This window comes from Caenorhabditis briggsae (assembly GCF_000004555.2).
Source record: "Caenorhabditis briggsae complete genome, chrIII, whole genome shotgun sequence".
Lineage (NCBI taxonomy): Eukaryota > Metazoa > Nematoda > Chromadorea > Rhabditida > Rhabditidae > Caenorhabditis > Caenorhabditis briggsae.
The window spans coordinates 11,167,716-11,185,542 of record NC_013490.2 but is presented as its reverse complement, the minus strand read 5'-3'; the positions used below and the strand labels follow the sequence as shown (position 1 = coordinate 11,185,542).

The following is a 17,827-nucleotide window of genomic DNA, read 5'->3' as shown; positions in this document are numbered from 1 at the left end:
CACTTCTGTTGCAATTCAAGCAATCATAGCTAACGTAATAGAATACCTCCCCAGACGTTAACTTTCACCTCAATTATCTCGGATACTGTAAAAGATACAGATTTTTGATACCTCGGACCGGAACCGGGATGATTGAGTTCAAAATTCACGTATGGGTTGACTTCTATCAGAGCATTTGTTATCGTCCACACCATTAACTTTGACCCAATTTGTCTCGCTTTCTGTGAAAGCTATCAAAAATTGGTCAACTGACAAAATGTTTGTTATACTATCAGAAGTATTTTGTTAGTTATCAACTTTTTGATATCTCATACGGGGGTCGAAATAAAAGGATTGAAGTTAAGTAATCTAAAACAAAATAGATTACCTGGTAAATCTTGGTCATTAGACTTCCGACGAGCTTGACGTTTTTGAAGAGACGGTAACTCGTATCTGGAATAAAAGAAAATAATAGGTATAATAGAATGTAAATTCGGTTCATTGAGCTCGATTGTGTCAATCGATTGTGTCAATCGAGAATCGAAGGAGAAAAGATTTGTCATCCAACAACTCATGTTTATGGATGACAAATCCTGATATCATAATGTTTGGTTTAGAAAGCGTATATAACATGGGCGACAGCCACAATTGATGTAAAGTTTTTATATTATTTTAACTTTATCCCTTTTATCTGTATCTTTTTATCTTGCTTTCTTATCTAATAAAAGGTTTAATTACCCAAGTTTGAGATATTCACAAGGTGAGAGATTACTTGGAATTTCTCATCTTGACATGGCGACCACTCGACCTACCACCGCCGTCAGCTCCAGCAGCAGTGGAAAGTTGCGGAGCCAAATTGGACAAACCAAAAGGAGAATTTCGGAGCACTTGTTGGACAAAGTACCCGGAACGGATTCAATCAATGGCTACAATGCTGAAGATACATACGACTTCCTACTGGATCTCGGAGACACTATGGACAACCTTTTAACACAATCCAGGAAACTTCAACAACTGGATCAAAAATAGACAAACCTCATCAACCAGAACCCGTCGGAGAAAGAAATTCAGAAGCAGTATACTGACACATACGGTAATTATAAAGATTCCCTCACTACTGCTCTCGAGCAACTTGAGAAACTCCGACCAATTTACAAATTTGGACTCAAACAATTGGAACTTCTGGATCCCACAAAAGCCTCACTGATGCAAGCCGCAGACGACTTCATCGGAGATGCCACATCAACTCAAACACCAATCACTCAACCACCAACCAATGGCGGGCAAATGGAAATGCCCAAATCAACTTTCAACCTCAACCAAACCAATCAATCCACCAACGCCGAATCCGACTTCATCATCAACGTGGGATCAAACGCTGATCCAATCGTACCAATTCCATCATCAGGACATAACATTGTGGTTAGTCACCAATCTCGTCTTGCTGTCCCTCAAATGAAAATCCCCACCTTCTCGGGTGACATCTCCAAATTTCTCGAGTTTCGAGACTCTTTCACATTTACCATGCGCCTGATTCAAGTTGACGACCTCTCGAAGCTACACTATTTGAGATCCTCCATGGAAGGAGAACCAGAAGAGTTACTACGCAGTCTACCCATCATCAGTTCCAACTATGAGATCGCAATGAAGGTTCTGGAAGAGCAATATGGAGGACAAGTTCGCATCAAGCACAACTTGTTGAGCAAGCTGAGTGATCTTCCTGATCTTTCGCAGGACACCAATTCCACAAACTTCAGAAGATTCACAATCCAGGCTAGTCTATATTTCGACCAGTTACTCAACTTGAATTGTGACGTCGACAACTTCTCAACTGGTCACATAATCCAGAACAAACTTCCAACACGAATCAAACGAATCCTTTTTGGGAAAGGAGAAGCGAACATGCCTACTTCCACCAAGGATCTGATCTCTCGATTGAAAGAACTTTCCCGCGATGAAAACCTTCTCACCGAGCTGTTCAAAAACAAAGGAAATCAACATCAAACAAGCACCACGATGCTGAGTCAGCAGACCACCAACAAACATAAACAACAAAAAGATCATCTGGGACATCTTGGACAAGGAAAACAAATCGATTCAACCACCTTCAAAGTGACCACACCATGTGCCTTTTGCGCAGAGGAGAAGTTCATTCATCCTCACATTCATTGCAAAAGATACAGCACAGTGGAATCACGAACGGATCGAGCAAGAGAACTACACCTATGTTTCCGATGCCTGAGATCTGGTCATTCTTCACAAACCTGCCAACGACAATGCCACCATTGCCAGGGCAATCATCATCAATCTCTGTGCTATCGTTTCCTAAAAAGACACGTCCAATCCAATGGAAATCCGCCACCATCAACATCCAATCCTTCATCATCACCATCTTGGAACAATGCATCCCATCAACAGTCAACGAACCGTCAACAGCAACAACAAAATATAGCTCCAAAAGCCAAACAATATAATGGAAACAATGGTCAACCACAACAAGGAAATCAAAAGCACAACTTCCAGCAGAAACCGTATTTTGGACATCCACAACAACAACAACAACAACAACGGACCAATTTGGCAATGGCTACAGAACCTGGCGAAAACCAAACAATGACAGTCATAACCTACGTGGATGACACAATTGTAAAACCTATCACCACTCTGGAAACCGTTACTTCAATGGAACCCCTTCAACAATCTGCAGAACTCAAGCAACAGTCCGTTATCATGATGACCGCTGAACTACCCGTTTTGGACAAAGATGGCAATGAAGTGAAAGGAACAGTGTTTTTCGACAGCGGCTCTAACATGAGCTACATCTCCACATCATTCGCAGAAAAACTGAAATTGGATCCCTTGCTCAATAAACAACTCCACATCGATACATTTGCCTCATCAGAAAGCCGCTCCATCAACTCGAATGTTTTCAACGTCTCCATCAGGAATCTGAAATCGAGTATTCCCGTCAAACTATGCGAAGTCCCCTACATTGCACGGAACATTGTTTCGGTGGATGTAGACAACTCCATGATCAATCAACTCCTGAATTATGAACATATACCATTGCAACGACAGCAGAAAGAAGTCGACATCCTAATTGGCCTGGACACCTACTTGGAACTTTTAGGTCAAGTCAATACTGTTCGACTTTTCAATGGACTCCATTTGAATATGACGGATTGTGGCCCCATAATATCAGGACGAGAAACCATCAATGCACTCACTCTCTTGTGTAAACAAGACATCCCTACTGACGCCATCTGCCAGGAATTACACAACTTTTGGAAATTGGAAAGTATTGGAATAACGGATCAACCGAACTTGAAAATCGATGAAGAAGTAAACGAATTCTACACCTCCACCACTACCAGAGATACTGATGGCCGTTTCATCCTTCGCCTACCTTACATCGACAAATCTAATACTCAACTTCCCTCGAACCGTGCTCTTGCTTTCGGACGACTCCAAGGAATCCTCAGGAAACTTCGATCAGATCCCGAACTACTCCAGAAATATGACAATATTTTTGCTGAACAATTGAAGTTTGGATTCATCGAACTTGTGGATGAAAACACAGCAGATGGACCAATCGTGCAATACTTGGGACATCATCCAGTCTTCAAACAGGACTCCAAATCAACAAAAATAAGAATAGTTTTTGATGGATCTGCCAAAAGCTCCAAATCTGCTCATTCTCTGAACGATGTTCTTCACACTGGACAACGACTTCTACCGGACACTGCCGCATTGTTCCTTCGAATTCGTCAATTCATCATCTTGCTGTCTGCAGATATTGAAAAAGCCTTTCTTCAACTGTCATTACATCTAGAAGACCGCGATGCCACTCGTTTCCTTTGGATCAATCCCGCCACCAACAAAGTCATATGCTACCGTTATCGTCGAGTCCCGTTTGGACTGAAATCGTCACCTTTTCTGCTGAACAAATCAGTGAAAACTCGTTTGGAATCCTCCAACAATCCAATGGCTCAAAAAATGATCAACTCTTTCTACGTGGACAATGCTTTCATCGGTGTCAACACATTCGAAGAAGCCAAGGAAGTTTGCGAATTTGCCAGAACACTCTTCAAAACTGCTCAGATGAATTTGTGTCAATGGTTCTCCAACAATGCACAATTCAACAAGTACATTGCCGACTCTCAAAACACTCCCCCGGAAGCCCGTCTACAGAAAGTTCTCGGTATCACATGAGACACTACTTCCGATGACTTCATCTTCGATTTACCAAAAGCTCCGACTGGACTCTTGACAAAAAGAGCTGTTCTTCGATTTATTGCCAGTTGCTACGATCCGATTGGAATCCTCACACCAGTCACCTTGTACGGAAAACTCTTCTTCCAAAAACTTGCCCACAAGGAAATGCAATGGGATGACTCACTGACACCAGATCAACACAAAGCTGTCCAGAAGATCTTGCAACAATTTGAAGCTCCTCCATGGCATGTCCCACGACGATTCTTCCAAGGACTTCTACAATTTCCAACAACTGTCGAATTACACGTGTTTACGGATGCATCCACCATTGCTTATGGTACAGTAGCATACCTTCGAGGACTGGACAACCAACAAGTGGACACTCAATTTCTCATGTCGAAATCTCGCGTCGTTCCCCTGAAGACAAACTACACAATTCCGGCTTTGGAGATGCTAGCCATTCTCACAGGAGTCCGCCTAGCAAATTACTGTCTATCCAATCTTCAATTGACATTTGGAGCATACATTTGGAGCGACAGCTTATGTTCAGTGGATAGCCTCTCTTCGTCTCATGTCGCTAACAGCAGATTTGCTCGAAATCGAATGAAAGCAATCCAAGAAGAAGGTGCCGCATTCATCTACACTCACGTCAAAGGAAAGATCAATCCAGCAGATTACCTCACTCGTGGACTTTCATTCACCGAAGTGGAACAATCCGAACTTTGGCTAAAAGGACCATCCTTTCTTCGCTCAACAGCTCCATTACCAATCCGATGCAACTCAACCAGCATTATGGAAATTCCCACAACTTCCCTCGTCATCCATGAAGATCCAATCATCGACACCCATCGCTTCAGTTCATTTCACCGTCTGCTCAGAACAATGATGGTCATATTTTTGTTCGTCGGCCGAGGAAAAATGCCACTTCAACAAAGAGTCTACCGATCGCTTCAATTCCTGCTCCACCTAGCCCAATCTATCAACCCTCCTCAGGATGATACCATCAAAGCACTCCGATTGAGACGGAGCGACAAGAATAATTTGTGGATCTTCACTGGACGAGCTGAACTTCGACCACTTGTCTACTTACCTCATGGACATATCGCTCAACTCTTGGTTATGGACATTCACATCCGACATTTTCACTCCAGCCCACTCTACACACTATCTCAGCTAAGAGAACAATTTTGGATCCCCCGAGGACGTTCCTTCGTTCAAAAAACCATCAAAAACTGCACACCCTGCCGAAAAATGGAACCTCGTCCCTACCATCAACCTGCGTTCGCGGAATTTCCAAGAAGCCGACTTGAACCATCAAAACCGTTCACCACTACTGGAGTTGACTATGGAGGACCTTTACAAGTGAGTATCAATGGCGTGACTCAAAAAATCTGGATTGTGCTGTTTACTTGCCTGTACTCCCGTTTCACTGCCACCGAAATTGTACTGGACATGAAGAGCACCTCTTTCTTAACTGCACTCCGACGATTTGTATCCATCCACGACAAGCCAACAACGATTATTTGCGACAATGCATCTCAATTCACCATAGTAAGCTCCATTCGAAACATTCTACAAAATGAACTGCAACAGTCACCTTCCATCTGCTCCACATCTTTACCCGAATTTCACTTCATCCCTGCCCACTCGCCCTGGGCAGGCGGTGTTTATGAGAGAATGATGTCATTGATCAAGAAAACTCTTGTGCGTGCAGGAACCACAAAACGACTACTCAGTTTGGAGGACTTCAGAACCACATTGGCAGAATGTACGACCATCATCAACTATCGACCGCTTTCATACGTCTCTTCCGATGATGATATTTCACCTATCCGACCGGTTGATTATGTGTTCCCACACAGACACCGATCCCATCCTCCCATCCTATCTCTCGACTCTCACCTGGATATCGATCTGGAAACGTTGTCGACCAACACTATTCTCCCCACTCAAGAAGGAGAAATAAAGATTGAGAACGAAAACAACTCCGTCATTACTCGTGTCGATTCAAGTGGTATCGTCTCGGTGCAACTTCAACTCAAAAACTACATTGTGGAAAGGATCGTTCAAGAAGATCAATGCAATATATCCCAGATATCTATGGCTGGTTGTTATTCATGTAGCCAAGGATCAATCGTCAAAATGACCTGCTCTTCAATTCAATCAGAAGTAGAAGGTAGGATTCTTTGTCCTTCAATAACATCATCGGTCAACTGCACAAAACAAGGAGAAAGGAATCTATTGGTTCTTCATGTCAATCATCAAACTGTCAATGAAAATTGTTCAATCACATGCGGACATACCACAACTTCATTTCTGCTAATTGGACAATTGTTTGCCGTCGAAACCTTCAAAGACCGAAATTCATCTCATTTGCACCCTATCATGAATTCATCTCCAAGAAAGGTCTGGAAATATTCGAGTTTTTCAGAAACCTGTGGAACAACTTTTGGGACCAAATAAAAAGCTTCATGACACCCTGGATAGTGATTGGAGTACTGATCGTCAATTGCTTGATTGTCGGACGGAGATGTAGAGGGAGAAGAAGAAGATATTATCGACGATTGGTTCGAAGATTCTGATGCTTCATGTTGCTCAACTTCAACTGCTCAACTGCGACTTCTTTCAATTGCTCAACAGCGATTCAATGGTTCAATATTTGCTTCAATGGTTTCAATGGATCAAGATTCGCTGCATGGTTTCAATTGCCTCAATGCTTAATGGCTTAGTCTCGATGGGAAATGCTTCAAGGACAATCAACTACAATCTACACTGCTTCACACACTTCACCTGCTTTATCGGGAATGTCGATTGTGTCAATCGAGAATCGAAGGAGAAAAGATTTGTCATCCAACAACTCATGTTTATGGATGACAAATCCTGATATCATAATGTTTGGTTTAGAAAGCGTATATAACATGGGCGACAGCCACAATTGATGTAAAGTTTTTTATATTATTTTAACTTTATCCCTTTTATCTGTATCTTTTTATCTTGCTTTCTTATCTAATAAAAGGTTTAATTACCCAAGTTTGAGATATTCACAAGGTGAGAGATTACTTGGAATTTCTCATCTTGACAATTGGGGTGACAAACCTGAGCTCATAATTCATCTAGTTTTGATCTTAGCTTGTTTAAATTTTAACTTTCAAAGCTCTCAAGTCAAAAGTTTCAAAATATGTATAAACAAGACTATGATTGAGTCAACTAGATTAGATCAGGTGTCAGTCATAGGTCATGAATCTGTTCGTTTTCGTCCAAATAAAATATCTCACCCAGATAATTCCGAAATACTCAGAGAAGCCTTTCTCTTTCGGCTCTTCCCACCAGAGGGCTGATCCATTTGCATTCTTTGATGAGCAGCCAAATGCTCCATTCCCATAGTTCGGTAGAATGTGGAATGGATCGGGGAGATCATCTTGCCTGGAGCCACCTTAGCGTCCGTAGTGAAAGATGTCCAAGAATGGTCAGGCGGATTCCTCTCGACAGTCACAAAATGAACGCCTTTCCATTCCCAATAATCGTCTTCCTGTGTCTCCCTGAACTGAATCGCATTGGTCCGCGTTTCCATAGAAACACAACAACTGTAGAGTCTTGAATGTAGGTAGCTGGCAAACATGCTACAGGGTAGAAGCATAAGATCATAATGCTGCAATTTTTTTATTTGATGAGTAAGTAATTTTGAGCTCTAACCATGCCGCATTCTTTGAGATGATTGGAGAATCCGAGAAGTTCCACAAACTTTCGACCGCATCTTTTGCAGGCACAATTGTAGCAGCCACTGAAAATAAAAATTAAAATGGAGGTACAGAAATAAAGAAAATTTTTAATATAGTTGAAATGTTTATACAGCTGTTTTGGTTTTTGAGTTATGCGTCTTTAAAGACAGGATGCGCCTAGTTGGACCAAGGAACCAGGAAAGAGTCGCAGAAACTTCAAAGGCGCATTACTCGAAAAAGTAAATGAGATACAGCATATTTGTAACTTGTGAAAGAGATATGCGCCTTTAAAGATAGTGCACCCTGCCACGCCACCTAAGAGGTGCGTAATCTTTAAAAGCGCATAACTCAAAAAGTAAGATACATATGTTTTGTGTTTATTGCAAACATGTAAAGCAGGAAATTTTACATATTTTTGTAGTTGTAAATTTTTTAATAGCTTGCCTCCATATTGAGTTACGCGCTTTTAAAGTTAGCGCATGAGTGGGGTGAGGCGGAGAAACATAAACTTTAAAGGCGCATAACTCGAAAAGTAAAAAGATAGAAAGATTGTGTAAATTGTGAACATGTTTAAAACTTTCTGATTTATGAGAATCCGTTAAAAAAATGTATTTACTTCATTTGGTTCATGAGTTGAGCGCCTTTAGAGTGAAGACGGGCCGAGACGAACCCCAAACAAAGAGAACTTTAAAGGCGCATAGCTGGAAAAGTAAAAGGGATAGGCACATTTGTGTAAACTGTGAAAATGTTCAAAATTTTTTGATTCACAAGAAACCAGTTCAAAAAATTAGTTTACTTCGTTTGATTCATAAGTTATGCGCCTTTAAAGCGAGGACACACCTAGATGAACACAAAACCAAGGAAAGAAAACTTTAAAAGCGCATAACTCAAGAAACAATTTAGCAATTGAAAAATTTCGAAGACTCACGTATGCGTTGCAAAATGTTCGATCATCGCCGAATGAGATCCCATGAATTCACACTTCACATCCTCTTTGCTCAAATAGTAACATCGGTAGACTTTCTTACAATGATGATCATGTTTTCTGAAAATTTTATTGATAGAAAAAAAATTATATTAAAAAACTCACAAATAGCTTTCAAGCAACTTCTGATTATGTTCGAAAGTTTCCATTTTTATTCACAAAAAGTAGGAAAAAACCAGTTAACTTGCGAACGACGAACGCAGGCAACCCAATAATGAGCAGATAGATTGTATCGCGGAGGGACAGGTAATAAGGGTAATTAAATGTTTTCGAGGGGCACCCTCTACCAGCTGCTCCGAGGGAGATTAGGCTTAGATAGCCGTCTCTTTGATGATTTTTTGTACACTATTTTCGAACGAGGGTACTAATCAATTCCAGGTGGGAAAGAAGAGAAGGGAACAAATGTTCTGCATTTGGAAATGGCTATCTGAGCTTTATTTGCCTTGAACACGTCTAGATGAACCCTAAACCAAGCATAGAGAACTTTAAACGCGCATAATTCAAAAAGTAAATGAGCTAGAAAATTTTTGTAAATTGTGAAAGTGTTATGATTTATGCGCCTTTGAAGACAGGACGCGCCTCTCTTTCAAAAAGGTTTAAAGCATCTAGTCAGTAAATACGCTCCAGTAGATTCGTAGGTCAGACAAAACTGAACAAATTCAAAATCGTACATGGCTGTGGTACGGGTTCTTTCGTTTCCGCCATTATAAGTTTGATACTCAGTCAATGAAAAGTAGCATCAAAATCTGGTTTTCTATGAGGACTAGAGGTTTCGGACCAGGCCTGTGCGGCAACAAATTGCCGATCGCCGAAATTGCCGAATTTTTGTTGCCGATTTGCCGTTGCCGAAATCGGCAAAAAAATTTCGGGAATATCGGCAACTGAAATTTTTTTGAATTTAGAGATTTTCACAATTTTTTAGTCAAAAAAATGATTTCGAAGTTCGAAAAATAAAATTTTGAACACCAACATCCCTCAGAGTGAATTTTAGAGGAAATGTGTCCCAATAATCATCAAAAATACTTGCATCGGATCTAAAAATGAGCTTCATTTTTTGTGAGCATAGGAGAAAAATAGATATCATGAGTCACAACTCATCAAAAAAATTATCCAATCTGTCTCAAATCTCTATGGAACGTGTGTCGTGAGTTGCCTAACAAGTTGAGCGCACTATTTTTAAAACTCACAATCGGAGCAAATATTTTCAACCATTGGAATACCCTCTATTGCTAAAGAGAAATAGTTTGCATAAAAAATGTGGTCTTGAGTTGCCAATTTTTGTAATTACTTTTTTAAGGAACTTATGAAACACATTTTCTGTAGTTCTGAGCCGGATAGCATTTTCAGGTGAGTTACGTATCGATTTTACTAAAAAAAGACGCAAGACTTTTGTTGCCGAAAATTGCCGAAATTGCCGAAATTTTTTTTCGGCAATTGCCGAGTTGCCGATCGTTGCCGAAAAGTATTTGGCAAATTGCCGAGTTGCCGAATTGCCGAAAAAATTTTGTTGCCGCACAGGCCTGTTTCGGACCCCCGTGGCAGTCGGGTTTTCTCAATTTGACCTAAAAATCGTGAATTTTTTAGTATTCAAGCAAGTCCAATGTTTGCCCTTGTAAGAAAAACCCTTCGTTTTCAAATTTTAAAATAATGATTCAAACTGTAAAATCCTTAAGCTCAGGGCCCCCGACTTTGACCAAATTTCTATAGGTTCCTGAAAAAGATAACAAAAATTGTTAACCTGATAAAATGTTTATCATAATATCAAAAATACTTTATTAGTTAACACATTATTTATATCTCTTACAAGAACCGAGAGAACTGAGGTCAAATTCGGGGTGCACCTTCGGTCACGAACTCGGTCTTGAAATAGAGTGAGTTTGAACTTTGATTCAATTTATCTCGATTTCTAATAAAGATATCAAAGAGTAATCAGCTAACAAAATGTTCATCATATTGTCACAAACATTTTATTAGTTGGCTATTTTTTATATCTCTTACAGAAACCGAGATAAGTCAACTCAAAGTTGTAGAGCACTTTTTCGGGAATTTTTCGTTCTTCATCTCACTCAAGATCTTGTACAAATTTTCCCCTGATTGTCTGTTTTTAAGATCGTTAGAATTATCGTTTTATGATTTATTGAAACCTATTACTTTTCTGTTAACAACAAAAAACCGAAAATCAGTAAATACAAGAAAAAGGGGTTAAAAGTGAATGGACAGGGTAAATGGTATATCAAAAGTAGCAGAGAAAAAATAAAATGAGGAAGTCGGATACATACAGAGATATTTTGGAATATAGAGAAGCTTTAAAGTATGAAATCAGATGGATAAAATACAAAAAAGACAAAAAAGATTCCTCAACAAAAAACAAGTCCCACAAAAAAGGGGCGACCGAAGTCGGACACCCACGGCTAGGACAATAAATCAAGAGGTACAGTATATTTTGTGCCCAGAGACATGGGTTTTTGTCTCCAAGGGCACAAGAGGGAACACATACACAGAAGTTCAGGGTTCACGACATTCAATACAAATTCTAGATGTAGAGAGCACATATAGCACTCAAGAATCAGACACGGTTTTAAACTCCAGTGGAGTTTTTTGAAATGCGTACAATTTCGGAGACTCTACAGTAGGATAACCTACCGTAGGATTCCGAAAATCCCGAGGAGCCGGGGAACTTCGCGGGAATAAATCGCAAAGACGTACGAGGGACAGAATAAGGGGGTACCGACAGGCAGACGGAATTTTCAAAAGACAAGCTTCTGAATAACTTTTGGCATGTAAAGAAGCAGATATGGAATGAAATGGGGGTCAAAAAAATCTGATAAAACATTGATAACATTTAAGAAGCTAGAATGGAATAAGTAGAGGATAAAAGAGAGGCATAGAAAAAAATAGGCTGAAAATGATGGGTTAAAGAAGATGGGACATCAAAGAAGTTTTTGGATAATTTTGAACTCTTGGAGAAAATATCAGGGGTACTTAGCTAAGTGGCAAAGTTAGAACCCAAAAATTAGTTTCTAATTTTGCGACCGCGTAGCTCGAACTGTTTGACGTCCCACCTCCTTTTTAGACAGATAAGCATGATTTCGAGAAAGATTAAAGAAGAGAGAGAGAGAGAGAGAAAGAGAGAGAGAGAGAAAGAGAGAGAGAGAGAGAGAGAGAGAGAGAGAGAGAAAGAGAGAGAGAGAGAGAGAGAGAGAGAGAGAGAGAGAGAGAGAGAGAAGCAGAGAGAATTTTTTAAATTCTTGAACTAGTCGCTTGCTTTTTGTTCTTCATCCAGTCACGATACTGGGCTAGAATGACTTCTGGATCGGCTCCTTTCAAATTACCAAAATCTGGACAACTCAATTTTTGGTAGAGGTTTCGTTGAGATGAAGGATTTGGTGTTTCTGGAAGGGAAACGGTGATTTTTTGGCTTTTTAGATTTTGTTATACACTATCTATCTACAGGATGTGTATAAACGGTATTTGAACATCAAGTTCAAATACTTATGCTTTAATAGAAGCCTGCAATCTTATAACTGCACTTTGAAGTCAATCGTCTCGGTTCCTATAAGAGATATCAAGTTTTTGTCAACTAAAAAAATGTTTCTGACAACATAATAAACATTTTGTCAGTTGACAGGTGTTTGATAACTTTTCTAGTTTTTGAGATATGCGCTTTTAAAGTTTGCCCTTTGCGCGCGTTCCTTTATATGTAGCTTGGAGTTGCCAAAGAACTGCAAAATGCGTCTCAAACTTTATAGGCTCATATCTCAAAAACCAAAAATTATATCACAATTTTCTCAACTAATGAACTGTTGGTGATAAGATTATAAATATTTTATTAGTTGGCAGAATTTCGCTATCTTGAATAGGAGCCGAGATAATTGAGCTCAAAGTGCTCGTATGGATTGAGGTACCGTATTAGAGGGTTCACAACACATTTGATTTGTGAAAATAATTTTCAGCTACACCGATAAGATTATTGTAGACAGCTACTGTATTATGGTAGATAGCCACTGCGTTGCTGTGGAGAGCTACTGTAGATTTTTGACAATAATTTGTGTAGCGCCTAAACTTCCACTCACCTGACGTTCCAATTAGTCCAGAACCTCCAGAAGGAGGTTGGTTGGGGTACTTGAAAGCTGGGGAGTTTACGAAGGATGCTGGTGGTAGACGAGCATTGGAAACGGTGCCGGTTCTGAATTCAAATATAGTCAATACGTTAATTCACTCAAATTCTCACCTTTGACCGGATGAACCGTATTGAAGCACCTCAACTTGGTCAACTAGTGAAACGAGCTGTTGGTGTGGTGTTGACCTGGTTTGGGAAGCTGGAGGCTTGGCAGGATTACTGTAATTGAAACATTTATAAAATGAACCTCCAATTTTCGAGATTCTTACCTCTCGCCTGATGGATCGGATCTAGCCTGATGATCCGGCACGTCAACTAGGTCAATTAGTGAGATGAGCCTGACGGTGTTACTGAAACTTAAGGATTTATAGAAGCAACTTTTTTCTACCTACCGTGGTTCCCGACCATAGGTCATAAACACGCTGCTATCAATTTTTCCCTGGTGCAAAATTTCTGGCGAAGGGTTGCCATCGGACTCAATGTCCATATCAGACCCACTGGTGGAACCATGCACCAAATCCACGGATTCCCTTCTCAGTTTCTTTGGAGCTCTCGGAGTAGCAGACCATCCTTGCTCATTAGAAGAATCGCGACCTGTCTCCTGATGGCGAGAGCGGCTGCGCGATCGACGCCGCGTTTCCTTTTTTCCATCAGAATCGTCGAGGTGTCTCCTTTTGCGATCAGGGCTGGGACTTGGCGATCTTGATGAGGAAGTGCAGGAGTTTCGGAAAGATTGAGCAGAAGCTGCACTGGCTTCAAGATGGGGGAGGTAGTCGAAAACTGAGGAGATTAGACTCGGTGTTTGGCGGTTTTCAACTTTCTCTGGAACAGATTTTCCCGCAGCTAGAATCCCTGGAGGTCTATCTGGAGCTGGCAGCGAAGCTTCTTGAGATCTATTCTTCTGGTTCTTTTGATCTTTCGACGCTTCCTTTATCGGTGATGGCGAATTGAAAACTGCGATCTTCGATTTCGCGATTTTTCGACCGCTCGATCCTTTGAAATGCATCGGAGCTAGACGAGCTGGAGTTGATGCTGGCTCTGGTGTTGGTAGAGCAGGTGAAGAATCAGTGGAAGCTTCTGTAGTGCTGATCTTGACAGCTATATGTGAAAGCACTGGTGGCGGAGGTGGTGGAGGTAGAAGCTCCGATGGTGAAGGGGATGGAAGAGAAATGTCTTCTGAAGGCTTCCCAAGGAAATCTGGAATGAATTTGCGAAGATTCGGTAAATCGTTCCAGGGGAGAAAACCGAGCGGGTTGGTTGGTTGTTGGCTCTCATGGTTTGGTCCAATCGGGGCAGCTGGTGCAGGAGAAAAGTCAGTGTCCTTGACAGCGTCTTGGGGTAATTCTGAAGGCTTTGGGGTCGAAGTTCCTTCCTCGCGAACGTCCTGTCGTTCTCCAGCTTCCTTGGGATGGTTTTGAGTCTTGTGGACACGTGGCAAGTATTGATTGCTGACATCAAACTGAAGATCCTGCTGAAGATCCTGCTCATCGTTATAACCAGGTGAAAGATCATTGGAATCAAGGAAATTCTGTTGAACTTGCTTCTGACGGATTTCATTAAGACGTTTGATCACACTGTCACTCAAGATTATTGTACGGCTGGATTCTTTAATTGGAGCAGGTGGAGAAACTCGTTGAGGAGGAACGTTTGGCGTAGCTGGTTTAGATAGTTCAGGAGAATGAGCTTGTTTCTGATTCGGACGATGAACCTGACTGTTGTTGAAAACTCTTGGATCCTGATTGCTTGGTGCTTTTAAAGAGGCTGGTGGAGATGAACGAACTTCTGCTGCAGCATATCCAGGTACGGTAGTTGGAGAATGAACCGGATTCTGATTCTGAAGTTGATGCCCGGATTGTTTCGATGGAGCCATACGAACTTGAGAAGCCGAGGTTGGAGAGACTGGTGCAGCCAGTTCAGGAGAGTGATGAGGACGATGAATCGGTGTGTTGTTATAGACTCTGGTACCTTGATGGTCGGATTCTGGAGCGATACGAGTTTGATGAGCAATGATTCGGTCAGCAAAACGAGGTTCGTTTGATTGTTGAGCATGAAATCCGAAAGAAGTGGAACTTCTGACATCATTGGCAAGAATTTGTCTATCCGGAGCAGCTGGAACATTTTGCCGTAGTTGATCCCGATGTTCGTTAGGAGTATTGGTTGCTCTTGGCTGCTGAGAGCGGAATCCAAGAGAGGTGGAACTTCTGGCATCATTGGCAAGGATCTGTCTATTTGGAGCAGGTGGAGTGAAATGTTGTGGCTCGCGCCAGCATTCATCTGGGGTTCTTGAACGGGGCTGGCTACGTGGATCATTGAGTCTTTGAAGACGTGGATCAGATGGGTGCACCCAACCATTGGCCGCTTGAACTTGGGGGTCTTGTTGTCCTATGTCTTGGTGGCGCACTGGGGGTCCTTGTGGTGGTTGGAGTTCTTGGTGGTGAACACAATGAGAAGGAGCAGGAATGGAAGTTGAGCGATTGGGAGTTCGATTTCCTTGAGCATCGTAACTCGGTTTTCTCATCGGAGACTGATTGTCGATGTAGTGATGGGGAGTTTGATTTCCTACAGACTCATAACTCGGTGTTTTCAATGTTGACTTGGTCACCGGGAAGACGTCAAGAGGAAGCGGAACCTTAGTCGCCAAACTCAATGGATCCGTGATATCCGAGTACTCTGGTCGCTTTTGCCTTTGTCTCTTCTCCCATACATCGCGTAGCTTTTCGACATCGTCACCGGAGATTTGTGTCATGAACATGTTTTTTAAACGATGGTGGAATCCGATCATCCTTTTGTCGTTCGCGATGAATTCCACCTGAAAAAAAAACGTGGATTTTGAGACTTTCTGTCTATTGAAACCGAGTTATTAAGAAATCAGCTACCGCCTGAGCTATGCGCATATCATCAAAAATCTACTTGCCTTGTTCAAACATGTCTTTGCCTCCTGATGATGAAGATATATGGAATCTTCATAGAATGTCTTGTAGCAAGTCGTACATCTCAAGCGGTAGACACCACTGGAAAGCACTGCATATAATTTTTAAGTAAAAAAATACACCACTCACCTATGCGATGACAAATGCTCGGTGACTTCAGAGTTGGTTCCGACGAATCCGCATGGTTCTTCTTTCGGATCATGAGGCTTTTCTTTTAAGCCGCACCAGAAGTATTTGACTTCAGTTTTGTAGAACTTCCTGAAAATTGAATGATTTTGTTTCCCCTCGGTTTTAAGATAGATAAAATATGCAGGATTTTCTCGGGAATCAAAAAAGTGATGATACAATGGCATATAATTAAAAAGTATACATAATTATAGGGTGGTTACTTTCTTTTAGCATCCATACGGACAGACGGATGTTAGCAGAAGCTACACTTTTTGTGTATTGGGAATTCTGAGAAACATAATTTCCGATTTCAAAAATAGACTTTTCATTTTTCTTAGACTATTTTCTAGACTTATTTTCGATTTAAACCATTTTCTACAGTATTCCCTAGCGGAGTCCAACCCGCCAAGAAAATATGAGGGGTGCCTACTACCGGTTGAGCTACACTGGGCCTACTTCATAGCCAACTTTGATCCTTTATCTCGGTTGAGGTAAAATATATCAAAAAGTAATCAACTGATGAAATGTTACTGATATTATGATAAAAACTTTCTTACAATTAGTTGACAACTTTTCGATATATATCACTGGAAACGAGATATATTCGCTCAAAATTAGCACTCCTTTTGAGCGTGTATTCGACTGAGGACTAAGAGGTGCCACCTTTCACCCAATTTATCTCGATTTCTGTGAAAAATGCTGAAAAGTGATAAACTAATGAAATATTTTTGATAATTTGATGATCATTTTCTCAGTTAATCACTTTTTGATATCTTTTACAGGGACCAAGATAAACTAGCTCGAAGTTGATAGTTCATTTACCCACAAACGCACGTCCTAGATTTCAAATTTGACCTATTCTCCAGAAAGTCCTATAAATTCCAATAGAAATTCCCCATGACTCATTTTTTTGTACTTTCCGTATCAATTGTAAGCTAATCTAATTAGCCAATAAATTTCTCATACCCCAGCGATACACATTCCTGATAGTACATCGTTAACCGACAGACACAACCGTTATAATAATAACCGTATGATGATGATGATGTGTTGTTGTTGACAAAGAAGATCATCATGAACAGTTTCCGATTTGAACCGCCCATATTTCTCTGTGTCTCTTTCTCTCTCTCTCACTTCATAGTCGAATTAACTAACAGTTATGGCATGGCGGCCCGACCCCTCAAGCCGCTATTCTTCTTCTTTTCCGTTGTTGCCGGAGAGTGAAAGATTCGGAAAATGAGATAGTGAGAAGGAGAATGTTAATCGGAAGAGAGACGCAGACATGTTTAGAAGAACGGCGCACTTTGGAGGCTACTGAGAGAGAGTGAGAGAGAGTGAGAGAGAGAGAGAGAGAGAGAGAGAGAAAGAGAGAGAGGCACACACAACCATACTCCCCTTACTATTCAATCCACCACCCTAGCGCCAAATTTTCCCTCTATCGCCCCAATAAGTTTCGAATTTCTTGCCCAATTCAATTTCCTGGATCAGTCTGGGTTTTGAGAACAGCGAAACTGATCAAGTCGATTCGAAATACTTTTTTTTCGAATTCCGTTTTGTTTACACTAAGTTTTCTGTATTTTTCTCGCTAGCAAATAGTGCTTGTGAATTTCTGAATTTCTGAATTTCTGAATTTCTGAATTTCTGAATTTCTGAATTTCTGAATTTCTGAATTTCTGAATTTCTGAATTTCTGAATTTCTGAATTTCTGAAT

General features: G+C 40.9%; 3 protein-coding genes across 3 annotated transcripts; 1 reads left to right on the top strand and 2 right to left on the bottom strand.

Moving 5' to 3' along the window:
• Positions 1 to 771: 771 nt before the first annotated feature.
• Positions 772 to 7,078, top strand: CBG26128 (the record flags this gene model as incomplete). Its single annotated transcript, XM_045244425.1, has 4 exons — positions 772 to 879; positions 1,051 to 4,180; positions 4,232 to 6,600; positions 6,731 to 7,078. The coding sequence occupies 4 exons, from the start codon at positions 772 to 774 to the stop codon at positions 7,076 to 7,078; spliced, it is 5,955 nt and encodes a 1,984-aa protein (XP_045098226.1).
• A 172-nt stretch (positions 7,079 to 7,250) lies between these two features.
• CBG26127 lies at positions 7,251 to 9,047 on the bottom strand (the record flags this gene model as incomplete). The annotated part of the gene is made up of 5 exons (XM_045244424.1): positions 7,251 to 7,290; positions 7,470 to 7,843; positions 7,888 to 7,975; positions 8,842 to 8,958; positions 9,004 to 9,047. 5 exons carry the CDS (start codon positions 9,045 to 9,047, stop codon positions 7,251 to 7,253), a joined length of 663 nt encoding a protein of 220 aa, XP_045098225.1.
• A 3,091-nt stretch (positions 9,048 to 12,138) lies between these two features.
• CBG26126 lies at positions 12,139 to 17,219 on the bottom strand (the record flags this gene model as incomplete). The annotated part of the gene is made up of 7 exons (XM_045244423.1): positions 12,139 to 12,290; positions 12,972 to 13,084; positions 13,130 to 13,237; positions 13,288 to 13,368; positions 13,411 to 15,827; positions 16,104 to 16,206; positions 17,083 to 17,219. 7 exons carry the CDS (start codon positions 17,217 to 17,219, stop codon positions 12,139 to 12,141), a joined length of 3,111 nt encoding a protein of 1,036 aa, XP_045098224.1.
• Positions 17,220 to 17,827: the final 608 nt, after the last annotated feature.